Here is an 11,635-nt window from a genome sequence, read left to right on the forward strand (position 1 = left end):
GCTGAGAGAGGAGAAACGGGAAAGTGGGGCTGCCTCATTGAAGGCGGTCCGCGAGCGGAGAAGAGCGAGATTCATGCTCGAGTGAGCATTCTGTCTCAGTGAGCGTGCAGCTCACTGCCCTTCTGCGGCGGATCAAAGCGCAGCGGGAAGAGCGAGCACGGGGTACGGCATGCGAATGCTCAGACCAGTTGCTTAGTTCCCTGACTCAGCTGTTTCTCTCTCTGAGGCTCGCTGAGAGAGGAGAAACGGGAGAGCGGGGCTGCTTTCAATGAAGGTGGTCCGCGAGTGGAGAAGAGCGAGACTCATGCTCTCGGCAAAAGCATTCCGTCTTAGTGAAGTGCAGTCTTCCAATGGCCGTGCAGTTACACTGCGTTATTAAAAGGCTTCAGTCATCGGAGAAAAATGAGTTTTTCCCAAAGCGTCTTAAACAGACACAGTATGAGTGAAGTATCGATAGGGAACCTGGAAAGAGACATGAGGATTTGGGGAGAAAAATTAAAGATATTTAGTGCATTCCATGAAAATTATTCATGGTTTTTTATCATAAATTAAATCGGGAGAGCAGACCACAAATGCACAGTAGGGGAGAGCAGGGTGAGTTGAGCCAGTTTTTACTTTCAGTACAACCAGTAGCTTGTGCACGCAATTGCGTGGGGCACCGCAAGCCATGATTTTTTCCCCAGAGGGGACCACCTGATTGCCCTGATTAGTTCATTCTGTTCACCTGTGATCCTGTAATCAAACGCTCATTGGCTTTCGCCTGCGTCGGCACAGATTGTGACATTCCGTGTTTCTTGTGAGGTGTGTTTGAATGATGCGCGCGCCTTCATGGAGTGGATCGGAAAATAATCTGGATAATATATTCAGCGAATAACAACTTAAATTCTGCTCTGCACCTCACAAACCTACTATATTCCGCCAGAGAGGACTGTGACTGCAACGCATCATCATTTGGATTACTTTTGGTACTGCTTTTGACATTTTTACAATAAATAAATGATTGCAATTGCATTTATCGGTTTGTCATGTTTTTCTTATACTGTACAGAAATAGTTATGTTTAGGTTTAGAGGTAGGAGTGGGATAGTAACTATAAAAATATTTTTAATGCTATATTGTTACTAAAATGGCTATTTTCCTGCATATTTAGGTCAACTGCATTTTATATCCTTTTATATTCGCTATAAAATGGGTAGGTTAATGTTTGGAGGTAGGTTACGGGGTCTAAAAATTTAAATCACTTATTGATTGAGATATCTATCGAATCTCTTGCTCTAGCTACGGTGTAGACCACCAGGGCCGTATACAGATTTCCTAAAAGAATTTGCAGATTTCCTCTCAGACCTATTGGTTCCCTTTCATGGGAACTTCGAACTGCGTCCTCTAGGGGTCGCTATGGGTGGGGGGAACGCCTCGTCGTGACCCGTGTCTGAAGCATACATTGAAAAAACACCAACTCGTATTGTTCTCAGCACCTCTCTTGTGCCTGGCATGATCAAGACTTACATTGTTCTAGACAATTTTGTGCCATTCAAACTGTGCCTTGTGCAAATGTACACTTACTATACTTTTTTATCCCTCGAACCATTTTCCTTATGTATTCTCTCTTATGACAGGTTCGTTGCAATCTGTTTCCCTTTAAGACAGGACTCTATTAACACAAACACCAGAATGACTTATATAATCAGTGCAGTTTGGTTGTTTTGTTTTGTTATAGCTCTCTATGCTGTTACATCCATCCCAACCCTGTCCTTTTGTGGCTCTCTTGAGGTCCACAGCTATTTTTGTGATTATGCTCCTGTTTTAGTACTTGCTTGTGGTGACACAACAACCCAGTGGAATTTTGTCACTGCATTAACTATACTCTTTATTACTGTACCTTTGATTTTCATTTTTTTGACCTACATGGGTATACTGACTGCTGTATTCAGAATGAAAAGTAATCAGAGCCGTTTTAAGGCGCTGGCCACGTGCACAGAGCACCTCATATTAGTGGCCCTTTTCTTCATTCCTATTGTAATCATCTTCTGTTTTACATTTTTTGGAATTATTTGGAACCCAAGAGTAGGTCTGGTGAGCTTGTCTTTGTCGTCCCTCATCACACCCTGTGTGAATCCCATCCTCTACTCACTGAAAACTAAAGAGATTCGAAGCAGGATTCATTCATTGTTAACCCAGAGACTGTCTGTTCATCCTCTAAAAACTTCAAACAATTCATGTACAACATAACTGTGGTTCAAGTGTAATGTGCTGAGATTATTTATAATGTTAACTTTGAGGCTTTCTGTGATGCTTCAATATTACATGTGACAATATTATTTTGTGTTCATATTATTGTTTTTCAATAAAATCTCCAAATCTACATTTGCTCTGCAGTTATCTTGTAAATACTAACATTTTCTAATAAGGTCTAAGCTGGTGATTTGCTGGGTGACCAGTTACCATTAAAAAACTAATAGGCCTAATAAAAAATAAATAATGTCTTTAAGGCCAGCTACCATGTACACAGTTAACAAGCTGTAACAGAGGTTTCCAACAGAAATGGCCATTCTCTGAGGCAAAACACAAATAATAAAAATAGAATATAAAATGAGTATTTGTCTGAATAATTAAGTTAATAAATACTCGTTAAGAGCACAATCTAATATAAAAACATAAATATGATATGTAGAAAAGACTAAATTCACCATAGAAACACAGTGGCTTTGGAAATACAAGCGCTTCAGTCCATTGCAATTGTGTTTTGTCTAAGCTGGTCATTTGCTGGGTGACCAGTTACCATTAAAAAACTAATAGGCCTAATAAAAAATAAATAATGTCTTTAAGGCCAGCTACCATGTACACAGTTAACAAGCTGTAACAGAGGTTTCCAAATAACAGAGGCAAAACACAAATAATAAAAATAGAATATAAAATGAGTATTTGTCTGAATAATTAAGTTAATAAATACTCGTTAAGAGCACAATCTAATATAAAAACATAAATATGATATGTAGAAAAGACTAAATTCACCATAGAAACACAGTGGCTTTGGAAATACAAGCGCTTCAGTCCATTGCAATTGTGTTTTATAACACTGCAATCTGGTTGTGGCTAGAAGGGATACAGCTAAAACCGGAAGCTAACAATAAATTTAATTTTCTACCTATTAGATTGTGTTTTATTAACGTCTACACCTACCCCAACCCTAAACCTACCCCTTACAATAATGCAAAAATAGTAATTATTGTTGTACAGTGTGACAAAAATTATGCTGCCTGTATTGATTGCGTTTCCTGTCCATGATAATGAAATGACATGGCTAGACAAGTTCTGAAAGCTTCATAAACTGCAAAAGCAGGTTTATTGTAATACTAAAAATAGTAGTTTTGCTAAAGACTCAAGCGTGAAGAAAAAAAAACTTTTATTTGGGATTTGGACACACACACACACACACTGGGTTTTCATGTTTTATGGGGACATTCCATAGACGTAATGATGTTTATACTGTACAAACTGTATTTTCTATCTACCTACTCCTCACCAAAATCTTTTTCAAAAAATATCATTCTGTATGACTTATAAGCTTGTTTCCTCATGGGGACCAAAAAATGTCCAAAGTCAACATTTTCTGATACTACTATCCTTGTGGGGACATTTAGACCCCATAATATAGGAAATACCAGGACCACACACACAATTATATAGGAAAGTGTCAAACTGAGGTTTAGAAGTTTAAGGAGTGCACAACCACCTACCAGAACACTCACAAAAAGCAACTTCTGAAGCAATTAAACCGCTGTAAAGGTGTATTGTTTTTTTCAATTATGTTTTTACTTTTCCCTGTCCTTCATGCAATCATTAATTTCATTTCATCACTTGAAGCTATATAATAATAATAATAATATAATGATTTATAGAACTTATTAATTAAATTAAATTCATGACAATAATGCACAATATTTCACACACTAATATTCAGAAATAGTCAGCATACTGTGTAGTATGTAGTATGCTAGTATTTCATTCCAAATACACCTGCATTGAGCCTTACACAAACACCACTGCTTTTTTGCCAGCACTTGAGTATTTATTAGATTTGTTTATACTTTATGCATCTCATTTTTGCTTGTTTATTTGTTTGGTTTTGTAAATTATTACTTTGGTCTATTATGAAATGCATGTGTTTGTCTTGACACGAGGCAAAAGCAGCTTCCCAACAAGATATATGAAAGTTTTCACATACTGAAGGCTGTTGTCAGTTTGCTGTCTAACTGGAGCTTCAAAGCAAAATCCAGGTGGCAGACGATGATGCACTTGATACATTTAGTGCAAAATCTGATTAATATTCATATCGGATTTTAATCTCGCCATACATCGCTGCATCCATCTCTTAATATTTCAATAATCGTTAGGCCTATAGGAGATGAGCTCATCTTGACCTAACCCTTTAACATCTACTTTGGGATTGGTTTTTTTGATTGTGCTTGCAGAAATTAAAATGTTTGCAAATTTGTAAACAATCAATGTATTTATTATGTTAGGAAAATCTGGACACAGTAGCAAGCCTTATAACTAGCTAGTGAACAGTACTTTCCCTGTGCATCATGGCTAATAGAAACTATGTTCTTTGATAACAGTGCAACATTAATGTACAATAAGGAACACTGTTTCACACACTTACTTTTGCAGTACATGCTGTGTGGCATATAGTATCTATTTCATTCCAAATATTGAGCCTTACACAAACGCCACTTTTTTTCTTTCTTTTTCTTTTGTTTTTTTCCTACATTTAGGTATTTTTATACCTTATACATCACATTTTGCTCGTTATGTATGCATGTATGTATTAAATATGTCTAGGTCTGTTTTTGTGAATTATTACTTTGGCCTATTACGTGTGTTGAATGTGGAAATGTGGATGCCACTTGAACAAACACTAATTTCATCAGCAATCGTGGGGCAAAAGCAGATATAAACAAAATATATTTGAAGGTTTTCACAGATATTGAAGCCTGTTGTTAGTTTGCTGTCTACCTGGAGCTTCTATCAAAGCAAAGTCCAGGTGGCAGACGATGATGCAATTAATACATTTGATGGAACATCATATTAATATTCACATCTGATTTTAATCTCGCAATACATTGCTGCAGCCATCTCTCAATATTTCCATAGTCATCATAAGAGATGAGCTCATCTCCAGCTGATGAAAATGATGTTTGTTAATGAACACGTAAATACCAAATTTAGCCTGACCTCAGTAAACCCTTTAAATTCCAGATCCTACAAACTAAATAAATCTTCTTGTTAATGATCGGGGGCTTTGTCTCTCTCTCTCTTTTTTCTTTCTTTTTTTTATGCAAGTTCTGAAAGTAATATGAAGTGTTTTCGACTTTGGGAAGATCACTTAACTTGCTCAGGGGATGCACATTGTTGTGTTTACATTGCGTCTCTCCTAAGGTCATTAAACCTGACCCTCATGAGATGAGAGCAGCCTGGGGCTAATTAGAGCAGAAATCATTCACACAGACTAGACTTGATTTGTTTGTGTCTCAAAACTGCTTTAATAAGACAGACAAATTATTAACTTTGTCAGTTATATCTTAATTAATTCGCACTTCTATTTGCACCTATTTGCACTTCTTTTCCCCTGTATGAAAATCAATAGTCACAATGTTTAAACTGTTTGCTGGCTGATTTGTTTAGAAAGTCAACCTAATACATGCTACTTAAGACAACAATCAATAATAAATCATAAATATGAAATATGTAGAAAAATATCTCGACTGAATTCACTAGAGGTCGTGGCTTTACCGCCTATTGCAATTGCCTGATACAACACCACCATCTAGTGAGTGACAAGTGTAATTACATCCACTGTCATCTTTAAGGCAATGAATGGATTCGGACTCTTAAAAATGTAACACATTTCCTGTTCGTGATATGAAATGTTCCCGACTAGACAAGTTATGAAACCTTCCTGAAGCTCTTGAAATCTTAAACTGCAAAGGCAAGTTTATTTAAATATCAAACCTTTAAGAGTTTTGCTACACAGGCTCGAGCGTGAAAGGCAATCGAATACATACGAGCGGTTTTTTTTTTAACTTGTATTGTTTTTAGATACTAACGTAGTTATTTATTGTAACACATTTCAAATTATAATTTAAATTGTAAGGATGACATCGACTCCTCCATCCCCTCACAACCGGAGCAGGAGTGAGGATGAGGATGATCCAGTGGATGGGATGATCTCCAGGACAGGCTGTGCTGAGCTGCACTATGCTCTGCAGGACTGTATGGCTGAGCATCAGGACTGGAGGAAGTGTCAGACTGAGGTTCAGAAGTTTAAGGAGTGCATGACCACCTACCAGAACACTCGCAAAGAGCAACTCCTGAAGCAGAGGACTTCCGCCACACAATCTGCTTGATGCAGAGGCCTCGGAGACAGTGCTGCTCAATAAAACATCCATCATATTTACTTAACAAAAGGCATAGTGTCAAGAATTTCTGTCAAGCACAGAAATGTCATGAAAATGTTTCATGTATGTTTAATGTACATATTTATTGGACAATCAGAATAAAGAAGCCAAACAGAAGCATTTTCTTTAGTCTCAGACTTTGTACATGTTAATAAAAAAAATGAACTCATAATTTGAAAAAAACTGAAATATACTGCTTTTATCACAATATCATAATTAATTGAATATGGGTTTGCTGAACATTCATTTTACAGTTTCACTGGGTTCTTGCTCTTATGTTTTAGAGAAGTTTGCCGTACTTTCACTCTATATTCTATATCCGCATAAACAGAAGAAATATTTTATAGTATAGGATGTATGAAATCCTTACATAACATTTCATTTAGCACTAAAATTAAATAATTGTAAAGGTTAAGTAATTTATTAGAAAAAATTAAGAGAATTAAGTATGTGAGCGGACCATTTTTAAAAGTTTTTTTTCAGCATTTATATTTATTCCTCCCCTTTTATATAGGCTAATCATGAATTTAATATCGTTACATAAAGCTACAGTACTGTATGTTTTCAAGAGAGTTTAAGATCGCCGTGATATATTTTATTCATGGTATTTGCTGGAGCCTGGCAGCGTTAACAACCGTCCATTTTTGGTTTCAGTGAAAAAGGCAAATGTTTTTATTTGAGCACTGTGTTAAATTCTAATCAAACCGGAGAAATTGTTTCACACATCAGTCCAGCTTATCCTGTTCAACTGGACATTTCTAACATTACCAATTACAACTAAACAAAAGTTTAGTTCTATCATCAGCCCCGATATTACTCCAGCTCAGAGCGTTCTCTGTTTAAGCACTGTTGATCTTCACTTCATCACCAAAATTAAGTTTCAGGAGCTTCTTAGCTTCAGCATAACCCTTCCTATCCATCTATTCCTACCCTTTGCAAGCTCCTTTGACTGGCCAGAAGTGAATTGTTCCAGATACTAAAGTCTGTCCCTACTATTCTCGTTTTTTGTTTTATCCTCATTGATGATACTGATGAACTGTGAAAACTGCGAGACTTGTGACTCAATAAGTGTTTGTAGATCCTTTCGTACCTTTTTCCACATCTACCATTCACTCATAAATTTCGCAGATGTTGCCATTTTAGGCTCAAATCAGTCAATATGCTAATTTTCCCTGAATTTCATCAGGTAGTTGTTCCTGCTACTTATGAGCAGTCTTAAATTCTCCAAGTGCCATATAAAATGCTTCCACACTTTTATTCATTTATTGATTCTACGTCACCACCACAAGCAACGCTTCCATTTCATTCATCCTTCATGTGCACACAGCAAGATTTCCCCTACGTAGAGAACTGAGCGAGGCAATGCTTTGTTCAACATTTTCATCTTCATTAGCCATGCTTGACACAAACAAAGACAGTCAAGTGTCCAGATAGCCATAGGATCGACAGGCCACAATATGTACATTAGCATTAGCTTCTTGCATCATGCTCATATCTTTGGTCAAAGCCAAAATTCTCAACAGCAGCACTTGAAAATAAATTCCCCCATGGTTACTCACAAATTGGATGAATTGCAGAATCCTTTGAAAGCTGTTGATCCACTGAAGGCCTGTTAATTTCAAATGTAGGCCTTGATTGGGCCTACCACAAGCCTGCATCCCTCTTCTTGGGAGTTTTTTGATTAAATGTAATGGCTTCCTTTACTCTGTAGCCACTTCAGTGTGGGACACTACAAACCTGTTTGAGCAAGTTTGTATTTATTGGAACAAAAGATAAAGTGGAAACTTAAAGACAAACTGTGATTCAAAGTAAGCAGTGTGGGTCAACTACCAACTGCCACATCACATCCCGTTTAAGATAGCTGCCTACAGGAAATGCCAAAACAGATGCAATTCAATCACTGCAGGGGGAGTACAGAAATATAGTGACATATAGGGTGCTTCTCAAATAGAAGGCTGCGTCCTCCCTCTTTCAGTCTTTCGGAGGCCTGTAGGCTAGCGTCCTCCTGGGTATTAAAGGCTAGAATAAGGCTGTACGAAAATACTAATAAAACTTAATTTTGGAAGAAAAAAAAAAAATTTATATTATTTATATTTTATATTAATGCAATACAATGAATCACAGCCATCTACAGTCTCCCAGTGGATTACATTAGGCTATTGGCAGTTTAGTGTTAACCAAAATGTTCATGTCCGAAAACAATATTTTTGTCTTACACTTCATAATAAATTCAGACAATCTCAGTACTTTCATGAATAGGATTGGGGGAGATTGAAGGTCGCAGGTGCTTCTCAAATAGAAGGCTGCGTCCTCCCTCTTTCAGTCTTTCAGAGGCCTGTAGGCTAGAGTCCTCCTGGGTATTAAAGGCTAGAATAAGGCTGTACGAAAATACTAATAAAACTTAATTTTGGAAAAAAAAAATTTTTTTAATATTATTTATATTTTATATTAATGCAATACAATGAATCACAGCCGTCTACAGTCTCCCAGTGGATTACATTAGGCTATTGGCAGTTTAGTGTTAACCAAAATGTTCATGTCCGAAAACAATATTTTTGTCTTACACTTCATAATAAATTCAGACAATCTCAGTACTTTCATGAATAGGATTGGGGGAGATTGAAGGTCGCAAAGGATACATACCATGCATCCTTCAAATTCAGCTGAATGAAGGATGCGAAACGAAGGCTGTGACATTAGTGACATTCGATGACGTGGCAGTTGACTTACGCAGCCTTAGTAGGATGCAGCCTTTCATTTGAGAAGCACCCATAATGAAAACATTGAGCAGTTATCACTATCACCGGCAGGCAAATTAGGAGACCAAATAAAATATATGCCATGAGGTAATTTATGGAATTACCGTTACAGGAAAGGCTGATGACAGGGCCGTGATCACAGAAATAGCTATCGACCACAGTAGATCTACAAAAAGAGAGTCTGTTGACTAATCCCACAAGTACAGCAAATAAAAGCATGGAAAACATCCACATACTGCCTATAAGGAGTGACATGGATTTTTTGGTAATAATGGCGTGATACCGTAGAGGAAAACAAATAGCAACCAGTCTGTCATAAGCCAAAGCGAGTAGCGTCAAAGACTGAACGTTCATAAAATGAAACACAAAAAACATATTCATCAAGCACGCTTCATATGAAATGAGCTGGTGCTCAAATAAAAACATGTCTATGAGTTTTGGAATCAAAGCTGAGCTTCCACACAGATCAGAAAGGGCAAGATTAAAGACTGCAATGTATTTGGCTGTGTGAAGTCTGCGGGCCAAATAAATGGTACACATGATGAATGAATTCCCCAAAAGGGTCACAGCATATACAAAACACAAGAACACATAGTAGTATTTTGCATGTGGGAAATTAGAAAAGCCACTGATGAAGAATGTTGCAGGACGCACAAAGGTCACATTTGCAGAGGAGTTTGACTGCATTGAAGTCAAGCTGGCCGTTGTCTGGAGTGTTGTGTTACCTGTGATAAAGAACTGTTTTTAGATATGCACTCAATAATCTCATGATTTCAGTGTATTTGTCAATATTGCTTGGCACTATGATTCATGGCATACCTCTCAGCCTTCCTAAACACTTATTCTGAATAAATACAATACAGTGTGTCTAAACATTACAATACAAAGGAATATGGTAAGGACTTTTATATTTAGTTCACATGAAATGTAAACATACAATTAGACTGGCACAAGATTAAAGATCCTGCATTTACAGTTCATGCTTCAAGTAACACAAAGCAAACACAAAGTTTCACATTTAGTAATTCGATAATTATTTTAAAGAATTCCATACAAAAATCACACAGCTACTATCATTATAACTGGAACACGGTTGGTATTGTAGATGAGAACATGATTCTTTTTCTTTGATAAGCCTTTTCCCAGATGCCATAAACTCCTTTGTCATGAAAGTGTAGAGGTTAAGCATCAAAGGAAGCACAGAGGTCAGAGAAAGAATAATTATTGTAGTGCTGGTGCTTAAAAGGACCCAAAAGACATATGTTAGGCAGATGGGCACATAAAATGCATCCACTACTATTAAATGAGCAGTACATGTCTTTGTGGCTCTTTGACGGTCCTGTGGTGTTATGAATGATATTACAGCTATGCATATATATGAAAAGATGATACAAAAAAAATGGAAACATGATGATCACCTGAAACAGAACACTCATGCTGACACAGCTTGGGAAATTTGACCTGCGATCACAGAAATTAATGATTATGACACTAGTTCTGCAAAAAGAAAGTCTGCAGATTATTGTTTGCATTAGTACTAGTGTCCATGAAGCACCAATTATAACAAGCATTGATCTGTGAGTCATAATCATATGATACCTCAGTGGTAAACAAATGACTACTAATCTTTCAAAAGACAGAATAGTGAGAGTTGAATGCACTGAAACAAATAACATATTGGAGAGCATATCACACAAGCACAATCCATACGGGATCAACTGATTCCCAAACAAAAATGCACCCAGTTGCTGAGGGATTTCAGTGATACTCTCACAAATGTCTGTCAGTGATAAATTAAAGACAGTGATATATTTAGGAGTTTGAAGATTTCGGTCCGTAATGATAACAAACATAAGGCAGGAATTTCCTAGAAAAGAAATAAAGTAAGCAATAAACAGGAATATATAATAGTATCTCATGTGAGGTATACCAGAGAATCCAGCAGACAGGAAGGAAATATTCCTGCTTACAGTAACCTCTTGAATCATCTTTTTTTCATCCTGTATGGGCAGAAAAGCAGAATGCAAAAAGGTTGAAATTTTATATAATAATAACAACGTTAATGAATAATTAATAGGATATACCCACAGTATGGTCTTAGGGAGGTTTGCTCGGCCTGCAGGCTTTCCCTAATGCATTATATACTGAATGAAGGGTTGTCAATCCCTTCAGCCTATCACTGACTGTGACCGTCTCCACCAATGGCACACCCCTATAGAGCTGTCATCTGGCCAATCAAATCACAGCACTGACAATAATGTCAAAGATAGTTGGTGTATCTGTATTTGTCCTGGTTGAACTGCCATTATTCTTGGTTCATATCTTGGGCTAAATTTAAACATGATGAATAGGGTGAAAAATGTAACTAATATATAGAATTAATATCACCATACTTCATATGTTGATTGATTACATTAAG

At 36.9% G+C, this 11,635-nt stretch overlaps 3 protein-coding genes and 1 pseudogene across 5 annotated transcripts; 2 read left to right on the forward strand and 2 right to left on the reverse strand.

Annotated features, from left to right (window-relative positions):
• Positions 1-1,448: 1,448 nt before the first annotated feature.
• LOC107728821 (olfactory receptor 10A4-like) lies at positions 1,449-2,228 on the forward strand (the record flags this gene model as incomplete). The annotated part of the gene is made up of 1 exon (XM_016539093.1): positions 1,449-2,228. A coding segment is annotated over one exon (780 nt), but the record flags the coding sequence as incomplete, so codon positions are not given.
• Positions 2,229-5,897: 3,669 nt separating this feature from the next.
• LOC107728898 (cytochrome c oxidase assembly factor 4 homolog, mitochondrial-like) lies at positions 5,898-6,570 on the forward strand. Of its 3 annotated transcripts, none has more exons than XM_016539214.1 (2): positions 5,898-5,988; positions 6,154-6,570. In XM_016539214.1, exon 2 carries the CDS (start codon positions 6,155-6,157, stop codon positions 6,404-6,406), a length of 252 nt encoding a protein of 83 aa, XP_016394700.1. In that variant the 5' UTR covers positions 5,898-5,988; position 6,154; the 3' UTR covers positions 6,407-6,570. The 3 variants fall into 3 exon arrangements, with proteins under 3 accessions (XP_016394700.1, XP_016394701.1, XP_016394702.1); XM_016539215.1 differs by having other exon boundaries at positions 5,903-5,988; positions 6,148-6,570; XM_016539216.1 differs by lacking the exon at positions 5,898-5,988 and adding an exon at positions 5,994-6,069.
• Positions 6,571-9,183: 2,613 nt separating this feature from the next.
• On the reverse strand, positions 9,184-9,909 carry LOC107728822 (olfactory receptor 1500-like). Its single transcript, XM_016539094.1, has one exon. The coding sequence runs from the start codon at positions 9,901-9,903 to the stop codon at positions 9,184-9,186; it is 720 nt and encodes a 239-aa protein (XP_016394580.1). The 5' UTR covers positions 9,904-9,909.
• Positions 9,910-10,193: 284 nt separating this feature from the next.
• On the reverse strand, positions 10,194-11,346 carry LOC107728823 (olfactory receptor 13C2-like; annotated as a pseudogene).
• Positions 11,347-11,635: the final 289 nt, after the last annotated feature.

This window comes from Sinocyclocheilus rhinocerous, unplaced genomic scaffold (genome assembly GCF_001515625.1).
Source record: "Sinocyclocheilus rhinocerous isolate Xijiao unplaced genomic scaffold, SAMN03320098_v1.1 scaffold397, whole genome shotgun sequence".
Classification (NCBI taxonomy): Eukaryota; Metazoa; Chordata; class Actinopteri; order Cypriniformes; family Cyprinidae; genus Sinocyclocheilus; species Sinocyclocheilus rhinocerous.

What these genes read in the sequence shown, in the direction of transcription:
- LOC107728822 (XM_016539094.1), bottom strand. Translation starts at nt 9,903, where the DNA reads ATGCAGTCAAACTCCTCTGCAAATGTGACCTTTGTGCGTCCTGCAACA.
- LOC107728898 (XM_016539214.1), top strand. Translation starts at nt 6,155, where the DNA reads ATGACATCGACTCCTCCATCCCCTCACAACCGGAGCAGGAGTGAGGAT.